Raw genomic sequence first — 26391 nt, 5'->3', positions numbered from 1 at the left:
ACATTATTTAATTATACTAATTATATTTAAAAAAATTAAAAATAGTCATTAAAAAGAAAATTTTAATTAATTGAAAAGTATTTTTAGGGTGACATCATTAGATAAGGTAGTTAAAATTTATTTATATTTAAGTCTAATCAACCTTTTTTTTTAATTTTAATTGAGTCTGGAAAGATTAGTACTTTATTTTTAAAATTAATTAAAATGTTTGAAAAACTAGTGATATTTTATACCAAAAAAATTGAATATGCATCTACTTCCACTGATAAAAAAAAAGGAAAACAAGGCATTTTGTTTGAGTAAAAATGGGTTCGGATTCTTTAAGAAAGTTTTTGATTCGAAATTTGTGATTTGGAAGGAAAACTACTAAAAATGACCGATTAAATTTTTTGACAAAAAATATTATCAGTAAAATTAATAAATGCTTCGATAGTGTAATTATAAAATCGTTGTTAATTATTCAATCGTTAAACTTATTTTTTATGGTAAGATGATGAGGGGGAAATTAAAGTATAAAAAAGTTTGAGATAAAAGAAAGTATTATAAAATATTAATTAGTCCCATGTGATACATTATGATTTATGTGATCTTACGTGAACTTGGCTATTATATAAAATAAAAAGCTTGCACTAAACCTTTACGTGTACGTTGTGTTTGTCTAAAAATTAAAATACGACAATTTTATTAATTCAACATATGTTTAGAAACACATGTGGTTCCTGCATCTTCAATCATGATTGATCTTTTGAGCCTGAATGAGTCACTCGGATCTTAAAGACGAATTAGATGCGGTAGTACCTCTATATTAATGGCGCACATAAATAAATAAAAAAACTGATAAAATAATTCAATTTATTAAATAATCATGCAACATACATAATTCGAAATCACTATTTGAATAAAATTAAATAGTCCATGTACTTGTTAGCCAAATATAAATTGTCATATGTGATTCTTTTAAAAAAATATTATATTATAAGTTTTTTAATTTTTATAATAATTAATTTTTTCAACACAAAAATATTTTATTATTATAGCTTTGATTTGAACACAAGTTGTGTCAAAGTCAATCTGCAAACAGAATTGCAAGAAAGTCTCCATAAAGACAAAGAAAGCTCCCCACCCAACTTACAACAGATGCAAATTTATAAACATCCAATACCCTAAAATTTACAATAATTAACTTAAAAATAATATTTATTATTATTTCTTATAAGTAAACTAAGTAAAATACTACACATAACAATACGCGGAAGTTAAACTCTTGCAGCCAAAAAAAATAAATTAAACACTTTGAATTAACATTGCCAAAAAAATAATTAAGTTAACAATCAAGTATTAACACAAATAATATGCTGTAAATAAACAACATTTAATACATATCCTAAATCATACTAAATTAAACCTACTTATATAAGATTTCAAATTAATGGTGAAAATAAGTGTAAGCTGCCAACAATTAAACGCGGTTGACCAGATCCAATAGAACAAAAAAATAAAGAAAAATACAAGCAAAATGAAAAATAAAAATAACTTCAAATTTTAACTAAATCCTAAAATTATTTTCGTTCAGTTGACAAAAAAAATCAGCATAGAAATAACAAAATAAAAAAAATGATGAAGACAGAAGGAATGGGAGAAAACAATTGTATTTAAATATAAAGTGGGGGGCCAGAATGAATACTAGGTAGTTGATAGCTGGGTTGGGGGTACAAATGTCACTAGTCAAAGTAGTAATGTTGTTTGACATGCACCACATGAGGCATACTAGGCAGGAAAATGTTTGATAAACATTGATTGGGATGTGAAACATTTAAGGAGAGAGAAGAAAAAAGGGGAAAAAAATATAAGTATAATAGGATATGCAATGTGATAAAAAGAAAAAAAATAAAAATTATTGGTGAGACATTTAAAATAAAAAATACTTGCATATCATTACTTTATTAGATAAATGACACAATTTCAGGTATTGTCATCTAATAACTTAGGACGTAAAATTGTGTTTTTAGTATTCTTTTCATTTCGATTTCATACCATATGTCACTTTAAGATTTTTAATTTATTTTAAAATTACTAGAATATTTATTATTTTAATAATATTCTTATTTATTGATATATAATCTAAATACTTAATTCATAATTATATTCTTACTCGTTCAAAAAAGATGTTTTAGTCAAATAAAACTATTTTCTTATAGTAATTAATATAATTTATAATCTATTCAATACATGTTAATTATTTAAAATAAAAAAGTTGTGTAAGATAAAAATATAAAAAAATAATTGAAAACGCATGATTAAAAAGGCTATTTTGATATCCGTTGAAAACTCAATTTCAATGCCACAACAATTTTTTTATTTGATGAAAATTACTTTGAAATGTGTATTTTGACCACTAAAAATTGTTTAAATCCAATCAGGTTCGTTTTTAAAATACCCTATATTTAGATGGCTCTTAAAAACCCTACTTCAGTCATGTATAAAAGTCGATGAAAAAGGAAATGATTCTAGTTAGTGTAACATTCCCGTACGTAAGTTCACGTGACGACTTAATTAAGAATTAATTTGAAATTTTGAATCCTTACATTTATAAGTTTTTCCCAAATGATGAGAGCGTCCGGACCTTTCTACCAATAAAGTGTAACTTATTTTTAAAGTATTAAATTAATATAATTTTTAAAGTTATAAATTTTATAAGAATGAGTTTTTTACACAAACATTTTTTTGCAATTTATAAGAATTTTGATAAAGTTAAACATCATACTCATAAAAATCGATATATCTCATTTTTTTTAATTTCAAAAACTACATTAATTTCACCATTTTAAAAAACAAATTATACTAGTTTAATTAATGGAGAAAAACGATTCCAGGAGAATCGGAATCTATAAACCAGCTTAGAGGTATATATATTGTGGGCAACGCAATATATCTACATCTGAAACAGGCATAAGAGCACTGGATAGTGATACTCGAGAAAGAATGATGGAACTATAGTAGTATAATTTTCAAAATCTACATTAATTTGATAATTTTAAAAACAAATTATATTAATCTGGTAAAAAAAAAAAAAAAAACCGTTTGCAAGAGAATTTAAATCCTTAGAATGCCAACATAGAGGTGTATTGTCGGCACCGCAATTAATTTATATGCCTCTGAAATAGGCATAAGAGGGGCGGAGAAAATGAAATTAGGCATTCCGATCTGAAATGATTTCAATTTAACTCAAACTCCAACGCTAGAATAGAATCTGAACGCCAAATCTAGAATATACCACTCTCTATTCTTGTGGACCACAATGGTAGGTCCTTTCTCCATGTGCCATGCATATGCTTCATGTCTCGCGCACAATCCTGATGCACTACTTGATCGCGATTTTTGTTCTGTTTTACCATGCCAGACCCAATTTGTAATTGAAAACTTTCAAGTTTCAAGAGACTTTTTTTCCCCTTTTGATGAAATCAAGATATATCCTCCAGTAAGAGTAAAAGATTAATTTTTCAAGACAATGAGATTTATTTAATGGCTTAACGCTGTATTAGTTGAAAACTTTCAAGAGAATGAATAGCTGTTATAGAGCTCTTCAAATTGGCTTGAAGGAATTTAATCTTATAAGGGTACATAGTATTTAGTTTGTTAACTAACCTTTTTTTTTTCGGAAAGAGATAATTTTATTTTAAAATTACTGACATAGTGTAGAGTTTAAATTAATTTTCAAAATAGAAAGTCGTTATTCGTATTTTTGATTTGTAAAGTGAAGTAGTAAATATGAATAACTAATTATTTTAATTACAAAAAAGAAAACAATAAAATAAATGAAATTATTGATAAAATTAATGATTTTGATTTTACATTTTATTTTTTAATAATAAAATACAAAATTGTACTTGACATAATTTATTATTTTTATTTAAAATGTTTTAAAGTCATAATTGTTACTGTATTATATATGACTTATATTTAACTTTTTTATTTATTTATACACTTCTGAAGTCATATATGTACGACTTTTAATTCATAAATAATGATTCCTGGAGTGAATGAATTCACACAGTTACTAATATACACCGCAAAAGAATATGGGAAGAGGAATGAAGACAAACACACTCACAAGGTAAAAGAAAATACTTTACAAAAAATGTTGTCTCGTTGCAAAAACTATGTCTTTGAAAGTAAATTCTGGCAATTTTCTGGTATCACTTGATATCACAATGGCGTGTATGGATCCATCATCCATTGGAGAAGACTAAAAGTACATTGAAATCACACAAATAATTTCAAGAACAAAAAGACAAGTCACAAGACATACATATAAGGTTAATCTAATGATTGATAAAGAAAACTTAGAGGTAAAGGAAGAAGAAAAGTTGTAATTTCAAATCCTTCTACTAAAAATTTTAATAAAATTAATAAATTAATATTTATTGATAAAAAATAAGAAAGACAAGGGAAAAAAATGGTGAGACAGGGAGATAGAGTATTTGCTTATGTATTTTAAAGTTCTAAGATGCCAATCTTTTATTTAATTTTTATGAGTTTGTTCTATTGGAAAAAGGTTTTTAAAATGAATATAAAAGAGAGACTAATGAAGTCATTTAATTGTAATTCTAAGGTGGCGGATGTAGCTGAATTGTAGGTTATGGGGAATGATCGAATGGAGGGGAAAGTTGTTGTTGACGCATATTGAACGGGTCAAGTGGCATGCATGGTTTATGGATCATTACGTACTTTGGTGCATGAATAAGTAAAGTGCCCTTAAAATTAATTAATACTGTTAATGACAAGCAGCGTAGCCGCGAAGAGAGAGGAAAATTAAACTGGAAGGGTTGCCACTAGAGAACGTGAAATACGATGATATATATAGAAGAAATGAAGAATACAATAGCTAATAATAATGCTTTTGGCCACCTTCAACCAAAACCAAACCAAGCTCAAGCTGGTGGAGCCACAGATGCCCCCACTCGGGTTGGAGTATTGATGACGTGTAATTTTTAATGGGCTTGGGTCTAAATTAATTAATCAAGTTTCTAAATTTTCAAACTTACGCCAAACATTCAATGAGTTTTATATTTCTTCCGAAAACACAAGGGAATTAATGAGATTGAAACAGTCACTAATTAATTTATCATTTAGATTTCTAATTGTTCTTGATCGAGATCCAACAATACTACTATAACATGGTTACTTTTCGACAGATATGATATAAGAATTTGAGTGTACGTGTAGGAATTAATTTCTTAACAGAAACATACTAACTAAATTTAAAATGATAGGAGTAACAGATTAGAGCCGAGAGATGCGCAAATAAAGACGAAGGTAAAGAAAAGAAAAATCTGACTCATATATATGCTCAATATTAATGGCAATTGGCTGGCTGTTTAAATAAGGGCAATGATCATTTGACAGGGATGTGTATACCTTCGGGCAAGAGAGATTGGAAGAAATCCAAGACGGATATAAATATAGATAAGATAGACAATGTATGTGATAGAAAGAAAGAAAAAAAAATATAAATTGGGTGTAAAAATATAGAGTGATGTGTTATGTTTTATTTCATATTTTGTCTATTTATTCATGTAGATATGCATTCATTTTTGTGTTAATTAGAACTAATTGCCTATTTATTATGATTTTTTTTGTCATTGAAAAGGTGAATTATTTAATAATATTGTGATAGATATGTTTGAGGTTCTATGCTTAGAATCACTTTTGATCTAAAGGAACAGCATTTGAAACTTCCAAATTTTTATTTTATCTAATTCTTGATATTCTCTTTTATTTTACTCAGTATTTTCTCTTTTTAATCAAATAAAATATGTCGTATTATGTTTTCAATCATGATACTTTTTGCTGCACTAATTTGTAAAAAAACATTAAAAAATATATGTATTGATATAATTTTATCATCATTAAAAATGTTATATATACATAAAGTTCCTTGTCTGAAGTCCACACCCACACCTGTAGTATTATTTACGATTTAGAAATTAGAACTGCTACAAGCTAGGAAAGAAAAGGAATAAGAAAAATATTGAGTACTGAATTGAAGAAACAGTGACATTGATCATGACTGGTGAGGAAGCAGCCACCCTACTGGCTATTGTGCTGGCATGATTGCTGTTCCATGCTGGTAGTCGTTGTATGCCCCTTTCAACAAAAACAAAAAAAATATAATAATTAATTAACTTGGAGCTATATTATTATTTATATAAAGTTATATAACAAAATTAGTACATCTTTTAACACTATTTTCCTCTGTAATTTTTTTCACGCATAACTGATTTCGTCACATTTATTTCTCTTTCTTTTACCGTAGCTCATTTTTTATATAAAAAATGTGGGTACACTTTAATTAAATCAATAATATATCGTATTGTCATACTTAGGGGGTGATGCTGGAATGTCACAAATTCTTGCGCTGTGGTTTTTCAACTATGTTTCAAGTTTTAACATTCCTTCTCCATATCTGATTAATTGGTAGTTAATTTTATAATTATAACATGAGTGTATGCTGTTGAGAAATTATCCATTATGTACTTAATCCAATGAGCACTTAGATTTGATTAGCCTGAATCGTCACGGAACAGTATTTCAAGATGATGTTTTATTGCTTGATGTAGAGAACGAGGTTTCACAAGTTGAATGGAAGGTTAGACTTCTATTATTGGAATTTTTGGAAATAATTCCACGCTCGTTGTTATCTTTCACAAGTATAGTCACGAGGGACACCTGTTGCTCTCGAGCATTATAGTTCTAATGTAACATATGTATCTCTTAACAAGCAAAAAACAAACACTTTAGGATGTTACATGAACAATAACGATTTTTACAAATAACATAACTTTGTAAGAATTCATACAACTTGGAACTTTCTCGATTTAACTTATCCTAATAAGCTTTTATGCATTACAAATTATTCATTTATGGACAAAAAAATACTAAGCCTTGTTGTTTGAGTTAATTAGTCTTTGTTAATAGAAATTAAGTTATTAATATAATATTATAAATCCATACTAATGATATAAAAGTATCATCTGAATACTTAATACTTTTAATTACACACCATTTTTTTATAATAATTAAAAGTTAATTTAATGCTAAACCCTTATTGAGTGTGTTTAAATTGACAGTAACAAAATTAATTTTAAATAAAATTGATTATTATAGAATTGATTTTGATGAATATAAAAATGATTTTTACTTATTTCAATTATATAATGATTTTTATGTATTATAATTGATTTTATCATGATTTTGAGAATAATTTAAATATATAAAATTTCATCAAAATCAAAATTAACCCAACTTACCATAATCAGTCATGATTTTAGAAACTTATGACATGCATGCATGATCTCTTATCATAATAAGCAAATAAATAAACACTCAAATCACTTAACCCAATTGCGCGCACCAATATTGAATGGTGGATCAGACGTCCGAGAATCTGTTAGAGATACGTCTTGTCCGTGTCTCAGGTTGTAGTCACAGAACGTTACAAACCTAGTAGAAGATCTAGCTTGACATAGGCATAGGCTTACATGCATACACGAGTTATTTAATTAATCATGTAGTATATTATGCATGGTTCAAACACCTTAATTACTAGGGGGTCTGTATATAGAACAGTAATTATATATATACATACACACATATTTTAAACATGCTAGGTCAGAGGCCAAGAATCAAGCATCTGCTGCAAGGCTACCCTATTAAAGGGTGTTGAAGCTGTGGATATTTCCCTAGCTTGAGCATTTGCAGCTCCTGAGAATGCCATCAAGCCAGCGTCCACCTCAAGAGGGAAAGTGTTGAGGAAATTACTTGGATTTTGATTCAACTTGTTCACACAGCGCATGTTATTATGGTCATCTAGTAATTGATGATAGAATGTAGCGTCCTCCGTTTTGATCACTTTTGGAATAATAGTTTGTTCCTTGGTCTTCAGGGTGCAATTTTGCTGGAGGGGCTTGAAGAGTAGGTCCGATGGGTGGTTTCTGGCGTTGGAGATTTCCAATGGGAAAAGATGAGGGTGAGAGAGGCCATTTTGGTCTTGTTGGTGAATCAGAACCGGGCTTTGGAAGTCTCGCAGCTGAGAATGAGATGAGCTTGCAAGTAATGGAGATAAAGAACTTTTTATTGGGGACGAAGAAGCATCTGAATGTCCTTGGACTTGGAGCACTGGAGTTCTCTTTTCCCCAGATTTATGAAATATCCTGCATATCACCCACTCCTCCTGTGAAAAAGAAAAACAATATAATTTGAAAGGATAAGCTAGGATCATTAACAATTTCACATGTTGCTAGTAAATATCAATTCAATCACATCCAAAAAGGTTAATAAATTGTTAAGGAAGTGAAAAGGGTCAAGTTTGGTAGGTGAAAAGGAAATGACATAGGGGTATACACTGTAGACGTAGGTGGGTCAACCCAGAAGCAGACAAAAATTAAAGAGGAATGGGAGATAACTTGATTGGCACGGCGCATGCAGTGGCATAGATCGAGAACTTGATTCTGTACCTTAGATGGGTAAGTATGGGGAAGGGAAAAGTGAGCGTCCAAACGGTACTCGTGCATGACCCATTTGGTCTTTTCACCACGAGGGGCCCTGCCTTTGTAGAAAACAAGGGTCTTCTTCATTCCAAGTAGGGTTCCACTGGATGCACTGTACACTTCCTTGTCCTTCCCAGTGGCTTTCCAGTACCCAGCTCCGGTTGCTCTGTTTGTTCTTAGTCCAGTTGGGTATTTTCTGTCCCTCAAGCTGAACAGATACCATTCTCTCTCCCCCATCTTTGCCACATCTGCTTCCTCACACAACATTAATTAGTAATTAACATTAACACTACACTTGTTGAATCCAGGGCATGGAAAAATGTTCGAGATTATAAATATGCTTATCATTATTATTATTGAAGAATTGAATCATGTCCTCCACTAATCTCTACTTCTCTTGTTTTAATTCTTTCACATATGCATTTTAAATCTATATATTATAAATGAACCAAGTTGGTTAGTATACCCGCAAACGAATCTTTCTCCCACAAGCTTAATTAGGCAGGCACTTCAGCAATTTTATATTTCTAACATAACATATGGTGATGCAATTTTTTTCTTTTTCTTTCTTTTTTTTTTTTTGCTTCTAAATAGTATGTTGGATGGATTAAATTTTCACGACATTTAAAATTAATGCATGGTGGCGATTATCTAGGGCGGCATAAATTAGTAAACATGTAATGGAAATCTAACTAGATATGGTATTTAACAAGTGAAAAATTACTACAGTAAGAAAAAATTAATAGCAGCTAGTGGGCCTGAGTAGCTCAAATTTTGTTCAAACTTTGTTAGAATTAAGTTACGGTCATTCAGCACACTCTAAAATTAGGGACAAGGAAAAACAACAAGAAGACCCCAAGCGAGGAAGCTGATGACGCCATTAGAAATTTGAAGCGACATGCCAGTAGATAGCCCACAATATATGCCTTAGGCTCACGAATTAACCTAAATATAAGACCAGAGCCAGCAGGAATTGAAACTAACAACGAGAAAACATTCTAGCTAAATAACATAACATACACCTTACATCTGTCTCTAAAAAATTCTAACTATTTAGTAAATATATTTTTTTCTCTTTTATTTTGGTTGATGGAAATTAATCAACGGGTGTGAGGGTTTGGACAGGAGAAAATATATGATATATGATACCTGGAAGTTCCCAAGGCTCACATCTATTGAGGTCAACCTCAGCAAACTTGAGGTTAGAGAAAGTGTCATTAAAGACCTTAGAAGCCAAGTAAAAGGTTATAAGTTCTTCATCAGTGGGGTGAAACCTGAAACCCGGGGGCAGACCTTGCTCGTTTCTCTTTTCATGATCACTAAGTTCACACAGTAGCTCTTCCATTGCCAACATGACCCTTTTCTTTTTAATTTGTGCTAACACTCAAACAAGAGGAAACTATTGGATGAGGTAAAAGGGGTTGTTGGAATGAGATATATAATGAATGTTTTAAAGGGAGTTCTGAAAACGAGGGGATCGGAGGAGTAGAATAGATAACAGGTATACGTATGAACCTCAACGTGGACATACAGATATAGTACACAACCAATTTTCTCCATAGAGTAAATTTATCAAAAACTGGAGACCATTCTTATACTTACATGTGTTTGAAAAACTATACTGTATTTAGTGAGTGTTGTTAACCAAAAACTAAGGCACTCGTTACGATTATATATCCTTTTTGAAAAGAGTTTTCTTTTTTCTTTTTTTGTAATTTTTTTTCAATGTTTATTTTCATAATTAGGAGAGATAGGACAAGAAAAGATAGAAGTGTGGGGTAAAATGGATAATGTGGTGGAAAAAAATTAAAAAATAATATTATAGAAAATATATATTGTAAAACAAATTGTATACATTGTAAAACTCATCTCAAGATATCGTAATTGTTATATATATATAAAAGCTAAATATTTGTAATAAAATATATATTAATAACAATGGCTCCCTACCTTTCCTCAATAATCGAATATGAGATTAAAAAACACCATCAAAAAGACTAATAACAAATATACTTAAATATGAATCTATTTATTTATTCAATTTTGGTATTCATACATTAAAAGTTAACCCAAGTTGTAAAAATGAAGTAAATAAATAGGTCTAAATTTGAGTAAACGTTCTTAATTGTAGTGGTCCACTTAGGATATATAACGTGCGTTAACTCCATTTATTTGAGGTAAGTTAACCAACCATTTAAAAAAATGGCTTTAACAATACCATTCTTCAAAAGAGTTGATTTTGAGGCTTCTAAACAACTAAAATGGAAAGGTTTTTAGTACATAAAAATATAAAAAGTATAATAAGTACTATTTTTCTTTTAAAAAAGGACAATAGTTGAAAAAGATCATTTTAATCCTAGAAAGTGTAAGATAATAATAAATTGATCATTAATAGATAAAAAATTTAAATTTAATTTTCTTATGACCAATTTAAAATTAAATTATAAATTTATGAATCAATTTATCATTAAATTAATTATAAGATCAATGTCTTACACTTTTTACACATTTGAAAATTAAATTTAAATTTTCAAATGTTTTAAAGAACAATTTATCATTATCTTACATTGGTGTGACTAAAATAGATCATTGTATCACACCTTCGAAGGTGATTGTTTGCGGGTTAAAGTAAAGATTGCATTAAATGCAAGGCTAGTTGCACACTTTAATTTTCTTTGGTTTGTTGCGATATATGGCAATGGGGTTGAATTGCAGTGTGAGGGTTCCAATTCAGAAAGAAGGGCATAGGATGAAACTGCGTGGCCTCTAAAAAGCGATTATCTTATCACGTCACCTATAATTCTCCTGATCTTACCAGCAAGTTTCAATTTCATAGGCCAGAAACATTTATAAATCCTTTTAATTAGCCACTCTAATTTCGAAGTGGTGGATTAGTTCTGTGTGAAAAATCATAAACGGCGAGCTTATGTTGTAGTGGTAATTTTTCAAGAATCAATTTGAAGTGAAAAAGCTGAAGATTAATTGACTCAAGATTAAATTCATCAAGAGAGTATATAATGGCGAGGTGCTTTAATTTATTATCACCACGCAGAAGCTGAAATAATTGAATGTGATTAATTACTAGTATAGTAAATGATTGTGGTTGGAACCAAATAGGAAATAGCTACTCCCTGAGCCCTTGTATGATGCATGTAGCTAGGTAGGTAGGTAGGTAGCTAGTAAGTAGTAAACCGTAACAGTAGAATGCAGCAGCGTGGGTGTAGCTGATCAGAAGGTGGTAGGACGTACACGTACTAAATTGTTACTTAATTAAAATGGAGAGTGCACGTGTATAAGTATAATAATAGATAATAATGTGTATAAGACTATAGTATAGTATGAAGGCATCAGCACACGGCATTGAGCAGCATTTAGAATGGTGCAGGAGCAGGCGCATGTGCCTACCTTAGATCTTTAGTGACTCGGCCAAGTAAAAGATATATAACAGGAACAGCAGAACAAGAATCCAATACGCCATAGGCTACAGTATATGTAGGTTACATAAGCCTATGCTCTTAGCCACTGGATGGTATCTGAATTTTCATAATATCTCGCCTTGTTTTGCTTCAATTCCTGCAATCTGCACATATCCCCATCCTGAGGTATAGCTATAGCAGACTAGAGTGATTTCTCGTTTTCCTTAACAGAACACCTTCTTGGTCACTGTAGACTGCTGACTCATCACCTGCCATACAGTAATATTTACAGCCTGCTTATTTGGTGGGTTTCCAAATTCATTCATTCATTCACAACTTTTTTCAAGGTTAAATTACCTTTATCTCCATTCATTTCACACTTTCTTATAGTATTACAGTGTGTTTGAATTTAAGTAGCTTAACATGTGAAATTTATATCATATGTTTGATTATGAAATCTATTAAAATAAATTTTAAAAAGAGTTTTAATATCATAAATTTGTTTTCATAAGATCAAATAAGTTTTAGCTTGTGTTTGATTAAAGTAAAAGGGTGAATGATGAAAGTGAAAAGAGTTGAAAAGGAACCAATAGATAAAAAATGAATATGTTTGATTGAGGTGAAAGTGATATAAAAGTTTTTTCTTTAAAAATATAGGTGCCACAAAACGATATTTACACGCAAATATAAGATAAAATAATGTGAAATATATAATAAATATGAAAGAGAGACACACCGTCGTATTATTTTTACACAAAAATAAATTTAGTCTCTAGTTAGACATTTAGTGCAACACATGTCTTTGTTAAAAAATAACTGGTTTAGAAAGTTTCGTATTAAAAATAAAATTAAAAACAACTTTGTAATAAGGAAAAATGTATTTTTATACATGCACTAATTTTTTAAATTATTAAATCATTTTAATTTACATATATATTTATTTTTCTATTTTAGTTCTTTCTTTTCTTTCTCACATTCTTATTTTATTTCCTCCGAACCAAACACAATATTAAAGAAAATCTATTGGGGTGAACCTAGGTTCTAACTTCAATATAACTATTGTGAAAAAAAAAGTTTTAAAGAAATTGTTTTTAATACTTCCATATTCTAATAGTATTTTTCCATTGCTAAACTCCTTTTAATTTCCTTATTTTTACTCCATATATAATTACTGTTTTAGATTTATTGATAATGACCTTAACTAGCATTATTCAACCATACAAGAAGAGTAGAAGGAGGTAACTTGAGAAAATCTATCAAGATATATGTTTCAATATTTTTCTAATTTCAGCCACAAATTAGCTTTACTTTCTCGCCTTATATAAGCATATCCAACTGAAATTTATATAATTTGAAGACATAAAATTTCAAAAGATGATATTTAATTATGTATAATTTGGATTATAAATTCAAGATTCTTTTCAAATTTCTGGAAAGCAACTGCATCATAGAAAGAAAAAATGATGGTAATAAATGTTGTGAATTTTTTTATATAAAGTTTATAAAAAAAATATAAAAAATAGAACGTCTAACAAAAAGTCCTTCCGTACGGATCTATACAAGAAATCGGTAACCGTTAGGACTTAGGATATGTACTAAGATAGCGTATAAACTACGTGTACGTACACTGCACGTACTCTCTGTTATCATAACTTGGGCCGTGTTCAAAGACCCATTGACAGAACGCATACATACCAAAAGAACAATAATAACAACGTTAAATCCACCAAAAAAATAAAATAATAACAACGTTAAATATTGAAAGCCAAAATAATTAAAAAAAATAAAGTTAAATATTTACAAAAATTCTGGAAAACGGTTAAATTTATTTAAGGTAATTATATAAAATTCAATAAAGTTATCATATGTCACAAATTATTATTAACGTATATATTACTTACTCTTAGAATATATGCTAAAAAAATCTCCAAGAGACATAGAATTTCCTCTAAATCTAGAGCACTCGTGGCCCGTAGGATTTAATTGAGTTCAGCAATCAACACGCCAAGTTAAGGACATTAGCTAGTATAAAGAAATATCGCCAGCGGGAGTTTAAATTTAAATGTCCTTAAAATCTCTTCAACTTCAAATATGTAACAAGTTTATCATCTAATAGTTGTTTTATGTATCTGATCTAATTTTCTACTGTATGTCTGTATCGGATCTTATTCTAAGAACTCGGAGTAATTCTTCTCTATTTCTTATGAGTAAGAACCACATATATCATCACTTTCTTGTTAATTTACATTGATGATATTATTATTGGTAGCATTAATTTATGAGCTCATCCATAAACAATTGAATGTCAAATTTGCCTTAAAAGAACTTGAAAGATTAGATTATATTCTAAGGGAAATATGTAGAGATCCAAATGGAATTATATCTAGCTTAAACAAACTAAGTATATCTCCCACCTTCTATAAAGGTTCAGCGCGAAGAATGCTTCTCCTTGTCCATCACCTGTGGTGATTGGCAAAATGATATCAACAGATTGAGAAGAAAAATATATAACACAGATTATAGAAGAGAAATTGGTGTACTACAATGCTTAACAAACACCAAGCCAAATATTTCATATTCTATGAATTGGCTTAGTCAATACATACAGGATCCAACCGTCTCCTACTCTAGCAATGTATAAAATGCATCTTTAGATACTTAAGAGAAAAAATGGATTATGGTCTTCATATAAAACTTTCAACAGACGTTGACATTTTAGGAATTTTTATGCTGATTAGGCACCTAATTTGGATGATAGAAAATCTAGAGCAGGATAATATGTATTCTTAGGAGATTGTTTGGTGGGTAGGTCCTCTAAAAAGCATATAACCGTATCTAGGTCAAGCATAGAAGCGGATTGAGCACTTAATGATCTTGTAGAAGAATTAGCTTGGATTCTCATTGCTATAGGAAATTAAGTTGGCTATACAGAGGACACCAATTTTATGGTATGACAACCTCAAACCCTCAATGCTAAAGCCTTGGCTTTCTAATCCAGTATATGGTGATAAACAACACAATTACTTTAATTCTCTTCATTATTTTCTATCATGACACGAGGAAACAACTTGAGAAAATTTATAATTTCATAAAGGCGATACATTTCAAGTATTATTTTAATCTAACGGTAGCTTTTATAAAATAGTCATTATCGTTAGTGAATATTAATGCGCATATTTTTCCTAATTACATCATTAGATTATTTTATACAAAAAGTAATACTATCATGTCAAATTCTAATTACTCCAATATTGAACCATAAATCTAGTGAATACTCATGCACATATTTTATTTTTCTATATTATCTTGGCAAACATGTCTCATATATGTGTGTGTTGAAGTATAAAATCATTGGCGCATAAATAATGACAAATGTTTTCAAATTTATAACAAAAAAAATGAAGTAGTTGTTCAGTCAATATTATTTTTTCATATTTAAGAAAATTGCTAATTTTGTTTATCCTTCTCCCACAGTTTTTTTTTTCCGTTCTCCAAAAAGAATTGTGAACGTTCTCCTACTGCACCGAAATATGTATTCTATTTCTTCCATACACTATGCTGTGCCCACATAATTAAGGCATGTGATATTATGCTTTAATGTAAAGCCACCTACAAAAATATACTTAAAGACTACTACTACTTAGTGTACCGTGGTATAACAATCTCAACAGACTTTACTTGAAAGTAACATCTAAAGCACAACCTATATATATTGCTCTCTTTGCCCATTCTTCCTCATCCTTTCACTCTTCTCTTGAATTCACATTTCAACAACCATAGCCATGGCTTTCTCCTTCTCCAAAGCACTTGTCCTTGCCTGCTCCTTCTGCTTATTTGCGTCTTTGGCTTTTGGACGCGATTTCTCCATTGTGGGCTATTCATCGGAGGACTTAAAGTCCATGGATAAGCTCATTGAACTCTTTGAATCATGGATGTCAAAACATGGCAAGATTTACCAAAGCATTGAGGAGAAGCTTCTTAGGTTCGAGATTTTCAAGGATAACCTAAAGCACATTGATGAGAGAAACAAGGTGGTCAGCAACTACTGGCTTGGCTTGAATGAGTTTGCTGATTTGAGCCACCAAGAGTTCAAGAACAAGTATCTGGGGCTTAAGGTGGACTACTCTCGAAGGAGAGAGTCTCCTGAAGAATTCACTTACAAAGATGTTGAATTGCCTAAGTCAGTGGATTGGAGAAAGAAAGGTGCTGTGGCCCCAGTCAAGAACCAAGGTTCATGTGGTAAGTATTATATTTGTTTATTATCTATGCCGCTACTCAATACCTAATAGTATGTATAAGTGGTAGCTAGCTAGCAATAATCATCCCATTAGCTAGTTGTTGCATTGAAATAACTTCAAATCCAAATTCTAAAATGATATTAGAACCACCCACACATATTTCAAACTTCATTCTCCTTTGTTAATCTAGCCATTAATACTGACATGCATGGTGATCATGTTGATTGTTGCAGGTAGCTGCTGGGCATTTTCCACTGTTGCAGCAGTTGAGGGTATAAACCAGATAGTCACGGGAAATTTGACATCACTGTCTGAGCAAGAGTTGATTGACTGTGACAGAACATACAACAATGGTTGCAATGGGGGTCTCATGGACTATGCATTCTCCTTTATTGTAGAAAACGGTGGACTCCACAAAGAGGAAGATTATCCTTACATTATGGAGGAAGGTACTTGCGAGATGACTAAGGTAATTAAGCTGAAAAATATTTAAGTCTAATATCTCTATCAGATGGTTCCAATTGATGATAACATAGAAACTAAACTTTTTTCACTTGTTTCATTGCCAGGAAGAAACCGAAGTTGTCACCATTAGCGGGTACCATGATGTGCCACAAAACAATGAACAGAGCCTATTGAAGGCACTTGCAAACCAACCCCTCAGTGTGGCCATAGAGGCTTCAGGCAGAGATTTCCAATTTTACAGTGGGGTATATATATATTTAATCACGCATAAACTTTTTGTTATTATGGCTAATATGGTTAAATTTTATAAGAGAAACTACTTTTATTAATATAATTTGTTAAATTGATTGGATTACCTACCATATGTAGGGTGTTTTCGACGGGCATTGCGGAAGTGACTTAGATCATGGTGTGGCAGCTGTTGGATACGGAACTGCGAAAGGTGTGGATTATATCATAGTGAAAAATTCATGGGGATCTAAGTGGGGAGAGAAAGGATACATAAGAATGAGGAGGAACATTGGAAAACCCGAGGGAATCTGCGGTATCTACAAGATGGCTTCTTATCCCACTAAGAAGAAATAAGATTCATTCCCTCTATCGCTTACTACATTGTTGTTTCTGAATTTCTTTCCTTCTTCTGATCAATTCTCTATTGTCGGCCTATTTCAGCTTTTCCTTGAAAACAATGTAACGTTTTCCATACAATAATAAAAACTTGATTAACTCTTTTCATTATTCCCTTGAGGGACTTTCCCTTTTCATTATTCCATTGTTGGAAATGTTGCTACAAATATCTGGAGTTAAAAGTGTACGTAAAGTTCATTGGTCAGTACTCAGTACAATTCATTCCCAAAACCAAAAGCACAGAAATGAGACCACTGACCAGTGATCACCCTAATTTAAAGATTGCAATAATGAACTAATTCACCGTTTGACAAGGCAGCAACACGCCCTTCATTTCGGATTGCCTTTATAAAAATTTATCTAATACATTGTAAAAGAAAATGTGTAACTTCAAATTCTGGGATAAGCTCTAGTATTCTGGATATGCAGAAAACAGAATACCATTGCCCTATCCAGCGTAGAACCTGAATACATCTTGGCAGTAAGCTGTTGTCTACAGATGCTACGAATCAAACATCAATGGGAGGATTACAACTACAGATTGCGTGTCTTTCTCATTTTACGTCTTCTATTTTCTTATTTGATACAGTAGTTATGACTTAAACTAACCCATATGCTATAACAACAAACATTATTCTGAAGAAAGAAAGAATTTAAATATTTAATAGCAACAATCATGAATCAAAGCGTTCCAAAGAATCCATATGTAGCCTTGTCAAATAAAAATGGTCTAAGCAACCTTCTATTGTGTGCAAGACAAACATCCTGTTAAGTGAAGCATAAAAGCATTAACCAATCCGTATAATTTGAAGTTTGTAAAAATTTTAATTGTTCTATCTGTCTTTCGCCCTTAGCCCAATATAATAGAAAATCCATGAGCAATGTCAAGTACGAAAATTGTTTAACTATTGGAATCAATAACACCGTATGCTCATGGCTTTATATGCTGGCTGGGATGGAGCCATGCAGCTATGCGGTAGTGGTGGCGGTGAGATTCAGTTTGAGGGTAGGAGTAGATAGAAGAAGATGAAACATAGAAGAGGACCTTCGTTATTTTATTTTGCTTTCATATTTTAAATTTTTTTTGAGGTTGTGCCATACAAGTCTTACTCTAGAATAATAGATTATGTATTTAATTTTATGTCAGAGAATTGATTTTGACTTTAAAATTAATTTTTGATAGATTTTTATATGTTTACATAAGAATAATAATAATAATTAATTCTAAATTAAAATAACTTTTGAATTATTTTAAATTTAATTTCATTCAAATTCAGTTTTATACCTGATTGATTGAGATGTTAGTGGTAGGAAACAAAAAATTTAAATTCAAATGTCCCTAATACCTCTTCAAATAGCCTACAACCATATGACCCTATAGCTATTTTACATGCATATCTTTTCTATCTATGCTATATATAATGTCCAACCACAATTTCTATATTTATAGTTTCACTTTCATAAATATGATACGTTTATAATTTGATTTTATAATTTGTTCAATAAAAAATTCTAGTTTAAAATGGTGAATGTTTGTATTTGTTTTAAAAAATATATTATATATAGAGAGAGAGAGTGAGAGAGAGAAAAAGAATGTGTAAAAGCTCTTAATTATTATGAGAAATAAAATCATATTGTAAATCATGTATTTAAATTATCAACATCATTAAAAGATAATTCTACTTGATTTTTAAGTACTTATTTCATCATTAACTAATTTTTAGTTTTAATCATATATATAATTAATTGTATAATTCAAATTTATAATTTCACACACACATGTAAATATGTGTTATTGGAACAGTAAATCATTTAGATTAGTGTAAATTTTACTGGAATGAAAATCAAATGTTGTCTTTCAGCTTTATTATGAAAACTTAAATATAGTTGTTTTTCTTTTAAGAAAGGTCAAAATATAAGAATGGCTCTTTAAATTAACAATTTTTTCTCTCTCTAAATCTCCTAATTTATTTTATTAATATTAATCACACATTTATCCTTTGAAAACATCTATTATTTTTAACGTTGGGGCATAATTTTAAGCTTTTTTATTGAGTCGGGACGTAAAAATTATTTTATTAAATAAATATATATAAAGATTATGAGAATTGTCTAATTATTGGAGCTATACTAATGAAGAAAAAAGAAAAAAATTGAGCAATGTTTGGATAAAAAATAAACATGAACAAAATAAAAATTATTCTCATGAGAAAAAAAAAAACTTAAAAAATCTGATACCATATATTTTATCTATAAGAAAGATCTCAAGCAACTGAAGCAAGTAATCCTTCCGACACGGTTTTTTTTCCTTTCTCCATAAAGATAGGAAGGTTCTACTTCACCGAAATATATATTCTATCACATAATTAAGGCGATATTATGCTTTGATGTAAAGACACGTCAAAAGAACATGCTTGAAGACTTACCGTCGCATGACATTTCCAACAGACTTTACTTTCAAACTATATAACATCTAAAACATAACCTATATATACTGCTCTCTTTGCCCATTCTTCCTCATCCTTTCCCTCTTCTCTTGTATTCACATTTCAACAACTATAACCATGGCTTTCTCCTCCTCCAAGGCACTTTTCCTTGCCTGCTCTTTTTGCCTATTTGCATCTTTGGCTGTTGCTGGCGATTTCTCCATTGTGGGCTATTCATCAGAGGACTTAAAGTCCATGGATAAGCTCATTGAACTCTTTGAGTCATGGATGTCAAGACATGGCAAGATTTACCAAAGCATTGAGGAGAAGCTGCACAGGTTCGATATTTTCAAGGACAACCTAAAGCACATTGATGAGAGAAACAAGGTGGTCAGCAACTACTGGCTTGGCTTGAATGAGTTTGCTGATTTGAGCCACCAAGAGTTCAAGAACAAATATCTCGGGCTTAAGGTAGACTACTCTAGAAGGAGAGAGTCCCCTGAAGAATTCACTTACAAAGATTTTGAATTGCCTAAGTCAGTGGATTGGAGAAAGAAAGGTGCCGTAACCCAAGTCAAGAACCAAGGTTCATGTGGTAAGTATTATATTTATTGTCTATGCCCCCAGTCAACAAATCATTTCGAGATCACGTGGTCCTCACTAATCTTTTATGTGACACATTATTAATTCTTGTTCATAAATTTAAAAAAATGTAATTATGTTATACGTAGAAATTGACAGGGATCAGATATTCTCGGACCATATAATAATTTTTCCCTACTCATGTTATTCGATTGTTTTGTGTTCATCTTTGTTGCAGGTAGCTGCTGGGCATTTTCCACTGTTGCAGCAGTTGAGGGAATAAACCAGATTGTGACCGGAAATTTAACATCACTGTCTGAGCAAGAGTTGATTGACTGTGACAGAACATACAACAATGGTTGCAATGGGGGTCTCATGGACTATGCCTTCTCCTTTATTGTAGAAAACGGTGGGCTCCACAAAGAGGAAGATTATCCTTACATTATGGAGGAAGGTACTTGCGAGATGACTAAGGTAAGCTAAACAAAAATGGAGTCTAACGTCGCTATCAGATAGATCCAATCCAATAACGTCGACACTAAACTTTCATTTGTTCCATCTCCAGGAAGAAACTGAAGTTGTTACTATTAGCGGATACCATGATGTGCCACAAAACAATGAACAGAGCCTATTGAAGGCACTTGTAAACCAACCCCTCAGTGTGGCCATAGAGGCTTCAGGCAGAGATTTCCAATTTTACAGTGGGGTATATATTTAATCACGCATAAACTTTTTGTTATTATGGCTAATATGGTTAACTTTTTATCAGAGAAACTACTTTTATTAATATAATTTGTTAAATTGATTGGATTACCTACCATATGTATAGGGTGTTTTCGATGGGCATTGTGGAAGTGACCTAGATCACGGTGTGGCTGCTGTTGGATATGGAACTTCGAAGGGAGTGAATTATATCATAGTGAAAAATTCATGGGGATCTAAGTGGGGAGAGAAAGGATACATAAGAATGAGGAGGAACATTGGAAAACCCGAGGGAATCTGCGGTATCTATAAGATGGCTTCTTATCCCACTAAGAAGAAATAAGATTCATTCCCATTCTTTTGTCTGAATATCTTTCAGCTTTTCCTTGGAAACAATGTAACGTTTTCCATATAATAATAGATTGATTGACTCTTTTCATTATTCCCTTGAGCGAATGTCCCTTTTTCATATCATACATACATTTATGCAGCTTTTCTTTATCCCATTGCTGGAAATGTTGCTAGAGATATCTAGTGTTAAAGGTGTAAATGAAGTTTATGGGTCATTGCTCAGTACAATTCATTATACCGAGTAATTTAAAGATTATAGTAATAATGAACAACGTATTACAACATTTAAAATTGAAAATGAAAATCACTACTACCAAAAAGAAACATTTAAAAATGAAAACCATATTTCAATGATTTTGAACAACTTTTTTGAATGATTCTGAAGGAAAAAAAAAAACTATTAATACAGTGACATAATAAAATATAATTTTTTTAATTTTCACCAAACAAAATAATTTGTTTTATATAAAATCTAAAAAAAAACATTTTTTATACAACTTTAAAATTACATTTTTTAAAAGCTAAACAATCGGCCCTTAGTTTTAGTAATTTTTTGCAGAAAAGTGTTTGCCAATCATGATAGATTTAACAATAACAACCTAACGGATGAAAGGATAAACAGATTATTACCACCAAACAACTGGGTAACAAGGAGAAAGTTTCGGCACATGGACAACCAACAAATTACAACTAACGGATGACAAAGTCACCGCCATCTCATCATAATGATCCTGCATGCTCCTAGAACACAACCCGGTTCTGCCAGAACCTCTTGAATCACCCAAGTGAACACAATATCTAACCAAACTAAGCTACGAGACCAAGTACTTTATCCCTGAAATGTTGTTCCTCCAACTAATATTACATAAAGCTAATATAACAGGTGTGCATCCTCAATGCTTAAAGGATAAAAGACACAAAGTAATAGCATAACAAGTAGAGCCTGATGTGTCTTTCACCACACCAAACCTACTACACAAACATGTGAGGTGAGTCAAGTTCTACTTCCAGGGCATGCCTTGAAAGCTTTGTGTTGGGGTGGTACAGTTGTTCATGGTGTTGTTGCAGGCTCCTGTGCTTTGGTTTAGTGGGCTCCCACTCCCAACCCCACCTGAAGACTCACTGAGAGTGCCTCTTGATGGTGAGCTGCTTTGGCCTGCTGCTATGGAAACCTTTGCATTCTGCATCTGCTTTGCATGCTTGAAGTGCTTGCGTACATCAGAAACAAAGCTTGCCAAAACAATCTGCAAAAATATATCATACACCATGTTTACAGACAAAACAAACTGTCAAATATATGCAAAGATAAAATGTTTTGATGTTATTGTAGGGTTCGACATGCACTATTCTTCTGGATATATAATACTCTATTCTTCTTTTATATGTTTGAATAAAAACAGACACAAATCAACAAAGAATATGTACCTGAACAGGGGAAGCAGCTACCAAAAGACCTGCAACTCCACCGCCCAAGACACGGCCATCTGGCCCTGACAAGGACACACTCAGCCCCCCAGCCCTTTCAGTTCCAGCAAGAAAAAAAGAACCTCCAAGTGATAGGATCTCAAATCGCCCCTGAAAACCAAAATATGACAAACTGAGGCCAGGTCCACTTGCCCACCACTGGGGTATTTAACTTGTTTATAGTGGCATCATAGTAGCAGCAAACCGTACCCAAATAAACAACATTTGATTTTGGACAACTTTTTAAAATCAATTTTCTCATATAAAGCCATGAAATAATTATCAAAGTTGATGTATTTTTCACTAGGATATGAAAACAAATATAATTAATAAGAATGTTTTAACTAAGTTTGATAAAACAGAAGAATGCATAATAAAATTTGTTCAAAATGCTCCCCCAATGGGATAATTTACTAGAGATAGACAAAAACATTTACAGTGACAAAATAATTGATAGATCTAAGGGCTGGTATATATAATTTTGGCTTGAAAACGAGGGTTATCAGAAGGGGATAAAAAGAAAAGATGCTAGAACGTTTATGAACCTCATAAGTCACAGTTCCTCCAGATGAGGCAGGTTGTCGAAGTGTCACATTAGATATGGCTCCATTTGCTGTTAAGATGCAAATATTTCTTGAACTACTCTGGGAAATTGTCATAATTCTTGCTGACAAATCCTGAATATCAAAATATATATTAAAAAAAATCAATATTAGGTCCCAGGAGAATGAAATCAGAAATGCTTGGGGATTACTAGACTTTAAAACCCCCACCACCCCTTTTTTTCTCCCAAAAGACAAGATCGATCCAATATAATGAAAAGTCATAACATGAAAGATAAAAGTGACAATAGTCATAACATTGTTCCATGTTGCATTTCTACTTTTCATTGGGGGTGCCTTGTACAAGCGATAACATTTTCTAGATAAATCTTTCATTAATTAACTTCATGTGATCCATCCAAAGTTACAAAATATTTTATCTAAATTAGCTCCTATTTAGCAATCAAATTTCATAAAGTTCACAAAAAGATGTGAGTGAAGAAATTTATTGATTGCAATATCACCTTCACAAACAACAATATTCATCATAGCAAACAAAATTACTAGTTCAATTAAAATATAGAGTACTAATAAGAGGCATAAATCAGAAGTTATTGAATAAGGAATGCAAATAAAAGAAAACATAATTGTGTAGAAAATAAAAGACAACACAGCAGACAGCAGTCATTCCCAATGAAAACAATTTAGTTCACGCATTTCATATATTTCATATAGTATTTTGTAAGATTAAGCAGATACCTCTCCAGCTTTCACGGTAATGACATGCGGAGTAAACCAAGATCCTGGCCCTGCAAAAAGATCCCATTAGAGGATACCATTACATGTACATGAAATTCAATCTTTAACTTCATGAGTGAAACAAAGGATTTTCAAATAATATATCATGCAAATCAAAAAGTATAACATGCAGATATCCAATAGAACAGTGGACGCAAGCAAATAAGAAATTAGCATATTCAGGGCAAACAAAAATAAAAATACACCGAAGAAACGGGAACAGCAGCACATGACACACGGGCAAAAGAGTAATTTTGAAAATCAGGGAACCGATAATGCATCCGATGGAATAGAATAGGTCCCAAATCATAGTTCAAACACATAGATAAATAAATAAATAAAAAATTAAATACAATAACAATTAACAAGTATCCCACCACAGACACACACTCCGTATGTGAGGGAAGCAAAAACGTAAAAAAAAAATAAGACATGTCCTTGAAAACAAAAACAAGTTAAAATAAAAAACATGCTGCGGTCGGAAGGAACTCCATTTTAATATATATTTTCAGAAAGAAAGGAAAAAAAAACTGTAAAGCTTACTTACTCTATAAAACAACAAAAAAAAGAGGAAAATTGAAGAAGAGAAAGTTACCAGAATACTTAGAGCTGTTATTCTTCTTATTCTTGTTGACAGAACCACGAGGTCTGCCCCTGCGCTTCACGATACCAGCTGAGGCCGAATCCGAAAGAGGAGCCGGTGGAAATGCCCCACCGGACTGGCCAACCGGCACGGCGGCGCCGCCAGGAGGAGTGGTGGTGTTCAAAGCCAAGGCCATGCCACCGTGAGGCCCATATTTCCTGGGCCTTCCCCTCTTTCTCTTGATTGGTTCGGAGGAGTTAACCATCATGGGCTGGGGCTGGGGCTGGGGCTGGGCCAGGCCCAGGCCCGGAGGCACCGCCGGAGAGGATTCTCCGCCGTTAATGTTAACGGTAACGGTAGGAGGGGCGAAAACAGCGGTGCCGTCAGCAGCAGCATAGTCCATACGCATGTTGTTTTGATGAAGCTGAGGTTGTTGTTGTTGGGGTTGGGGTTGGGGTTTGTGCATCCCAACCGTGAATTGCTCCCTGCTTGCCATGTCAGATCCCGACATGCTTATGTTTTGGTCGAATGAATCGGTGTCTGGTGCGGCAGATTCAACAACAATAACAACAACTGCAATTTGAACATTTGTTTCAGCAGCTTATTATAAAACCCTAGCCTGATCCTACTATGGTACTGAAACTATGAGTTAGTATCATATTTGGAATTGAACAAATCCTCTCTCTACACGCCGCAATACAATCATCATCTTTCCTTTTTTTACTCTCATCGTACGTCTACAATTCAAATTCAAATTTCAAAATCTACTACCATTCATTCATAAATGAAACCCACGCATCCTTTTACTCTCCTTCTGTGATTGCAAATTTTTTTACCTCGCTCCCTCCCAAAATCTAAACGCCAAAGGAAAGAGGGAAAACAAGAGACAAAATCCAAAAACCCTAGTTTCTGCAATCCAGCCAAGCAGTAAAAAAAAAACTTCACAAATTGGATGAAATTACAGGTTTTACTTGAGGAGATCTTGAATATAATGTTCAATTAAGGTTGTGGTTTACATTGAATATTCAATTTTCGATAAATGGAATTATTTTTTTTTTATGGGCAAAAAATTATAAAAAAAAAATGTCTTTAACTTACCAATGACTTTGAAGGAAAATAATATTGCGGAGAGTGAGAATTATGAAAAGGGAAAATGGTAGGATTTAGGATAGAAAACCCAACGGCGCTCCCTTCGGACAATAGATTTGATTTTGTATTTTATTTAAATTTATTCCTAAATAGGTTTTGAAAATATATTTCCTTGTATGCCCCTCCTAATTAATAAATTAATATTTTGGTAAAAAGTTAGCGAATTGGGTTTTGGTTTAGTACGAAAAAGAAAATGTGATAAAAGAATGAGATTCAGTTTCGATAAGCTTATCCGGTCGATACGCTGCCGTTTCTGGATAAATGCCGCCTTTATTTTTGCCAACTGTCCATTTCGTTTCCGTGTCTCTATCTCATTCACTCATTCCTCTCAATTACAGCAATAATAATTTACCGAGTTATTTTGGTCTTTTTTTGGGTACATACGTCATTTTGGTATTTAATATATATTGTATTCTTTAATATTTTTACGAAATTGAATCTTAAATACATTGAATGATATTTATTGCATAATCAAACCATTCAATACTGTCATCAATAA

The 26391-nt window shown here is 31.8% G+C and overlaps 4 protein-coding genes across 5 annotated transcripts; 2 read left to right on the top strand and 2 right to left on the bottom strand.

Moving 5' to 3' along the window:
- Positions 1-7385: 7385 nt before the first annotated feature.
- NAC157 (NAC domain-containing protein 157) lies at positions 7386-10308 on the bottom strand. The gene is made up of 3 exons (XM_003523475.5): positions 9699-10308; positions 8517-8797; positions 7386-8233 (listed from the first exon to the last, which is right to left on the bottom strand). The coding sequence occupies exons 1-3, from the start codon at positions 9901-9903 to the stop codon at positions 7667-7669; spliced, it is 1053 nt and encodes a 350-aa protein (XP_003523523.1). The 5' UTR covers positions 9904-10308; the 3' UTR covers positions 7386-7666.
- A 5391-nt stretch (positions 10309-15699) lies between these two features.
- LOC100788466 (cysteine protease XCP2) lies at positions 15700-17406 on the top strand. The gene is made up of 4 exons (XM_003522941.5): positions 15700-16204; positions 16437-16672; positions 16773-16913; positions 17038-17406. Exons 1-4 carry the CDS (start codon positions 15748-15750, stop codon positions 17251-17253), a joined length of 1050 nt encoding a protein of 349 aa, XP_003522989.3. The 5' UTR covers positions 15700-15747; the 3' UTR covers positions 17254-17406.
- Positions 17407-19799: 2393 nt separating this feature from the next.
- LOC121174759 (cysteine protease XCP2) lies at positions 19800-21447 on the top strand. Its single transcript, XM_041014739.1, has 4 exons — positions 19800-20316; positions 20542-20777; positions 20869-21009; positions 21133-21447. The coding sequence occupies exons 1-4, from the start codon at positions 19860-19862 to the stop codon at positions 21346-21348; spliced, it is 1050 nt and encodes a 349-aa protein (XP_040870673.1). The 5' UTR covers positions 19800-19859; the 3' UTR covers positions 21349-21447.
- Positions 21448-21963: 516 nt separating this feature from the next.
- Positions 21964-25989, bottom strand: LOC100808432 (AT-hook motif nuclear-localized protein 10). Of its 2 annotated transcripts, XM_003523474.4 has the most exons (6): positions 25842-25989; positions 24756-25316; positions 24122-24171; positions 23366-23497; positions 22782-22931; positions 21964-22600 (listed from the first exon to the last, which is right to left on the bottom strand). In XM_003523474.4, the coding sequence occupies exons 2-6, from the start codon at positions 25252-25254 to the stop codon at positions 22358-22360; spliced, it is 1074 nt and encodes a 357-aa protein (XP_003523522.1). In that variant the 5' UTR covers positions 25255-25316; positions 25842-25989; the 3' UTR covers positions 21964-22357. The 2 variants fall into 2 exon arrangements, with proteins under 2 accessions (XP_003523522.1, XP_014629892.1); XM_014774406.2 differs by lacking the exon at positions 25842-25989 and having other exon boundaries at positions 24756-25718.
- Positions 25990-26391: the final 402 nt, after the last annotated feature.

This window comes from Glycine max, chromosome 4 (genome assembly GCF_000004515.6).
Source record: "Glycine max cultivar Williams 82 chromosome 4, Glycine_max_v4.0, whole genome shotgun sequence".
NCBI lineage: Eukaryota > Viridiplantae > Streptophyta > Magnoliopsida > Fabales > Fabaceae > Glycine > Glycine max.
Note: the sequence above shows the minus strand (reverse complement) of the source record. Positions and strands in the feature narration are given on the sequence as shown.

Coding starts and splice junctions, on each gene's coding strand:
- NAC157 (XM_003523475.5), bottom strand. CDS start 9,903: ATGTTGGCAATGGAAGAGCTACTGTGTGAACTTAGTGATCATGAAAAG. Junction 8,798..9,698: donor TGAGCCTTGGGAACTTCCAG/GTATCATATATC, acceptor GTGAGGAAGCAG/ATGTGGCAAAGATGGGGGAG. Junction 8,234..8,516: donor CCCATACTTACCCATCTAAG/GTACAGAATCAA, acceptor TCTTTTTCACAG/GAGGAGTGGGTGATATGCAG.
- LOC121174759 (XM_041014739.1), top strand. CDS start 19,860: ATGGCTTTCTCCTCCTCCAAGGCACTTTTCCTTGCCTGCTCTTTTTGC. Junction 20,317..20,541: donor CAAGAACCAAGGTTCATGTG/GTAAGTATTATA, acceptor TCTTTGTTGCAG/GTAGCTGCTGGGCATTTTCC. Junction 21,010..21,132: donor ATTTCCAATTTTACAGTGGG/GTATATATTTAA, acceptor CCATATGTATAG/GGTGTTTTCGATGGGCATTG.
- LOC100808432 (XM_003523474.4), bottom strand. CDS start 25,254: ATGTCGGGATCTGACATGGCAAGCAGGGAGCAATTCACGGTTGGGATG. Junction 24,172..24,755: donor TAACAGCTCTAAGTATTCTG/GTAACTTTCTCT, acceptor ATCTTTTTGCAG/GGCCAGGATCTTGGTTTACT. Junction 22,601..22,781: donor TAGCTGCTTCCCCTGTTCAG/GTACATATTCTT, acceptor ATATTTTTGCAG/ATTGTTTTGGCAAGCTTTGT.
- LOC100788466 (XM_003522941.5), top strand. CDS start 15,748: ATGGCTTTCTCCTTCTCCAAAGCACTTGTCCTTGCCTGCTCCTTCTGC. Junction 16,673..16,772: donor GTACTTGCGAGATGACTAAG/GTAATTAAGCTG, acceptor TTTCATTGCCAG/GAAGAAACCGAAGTTGTCAC. Junction 16,914..17,037: donor ATTTCCAATTTTACAGTGGG/GTATATATATAT, acceptor TACCATATGTAG/GGTGTTTTCGACGGGCATTG.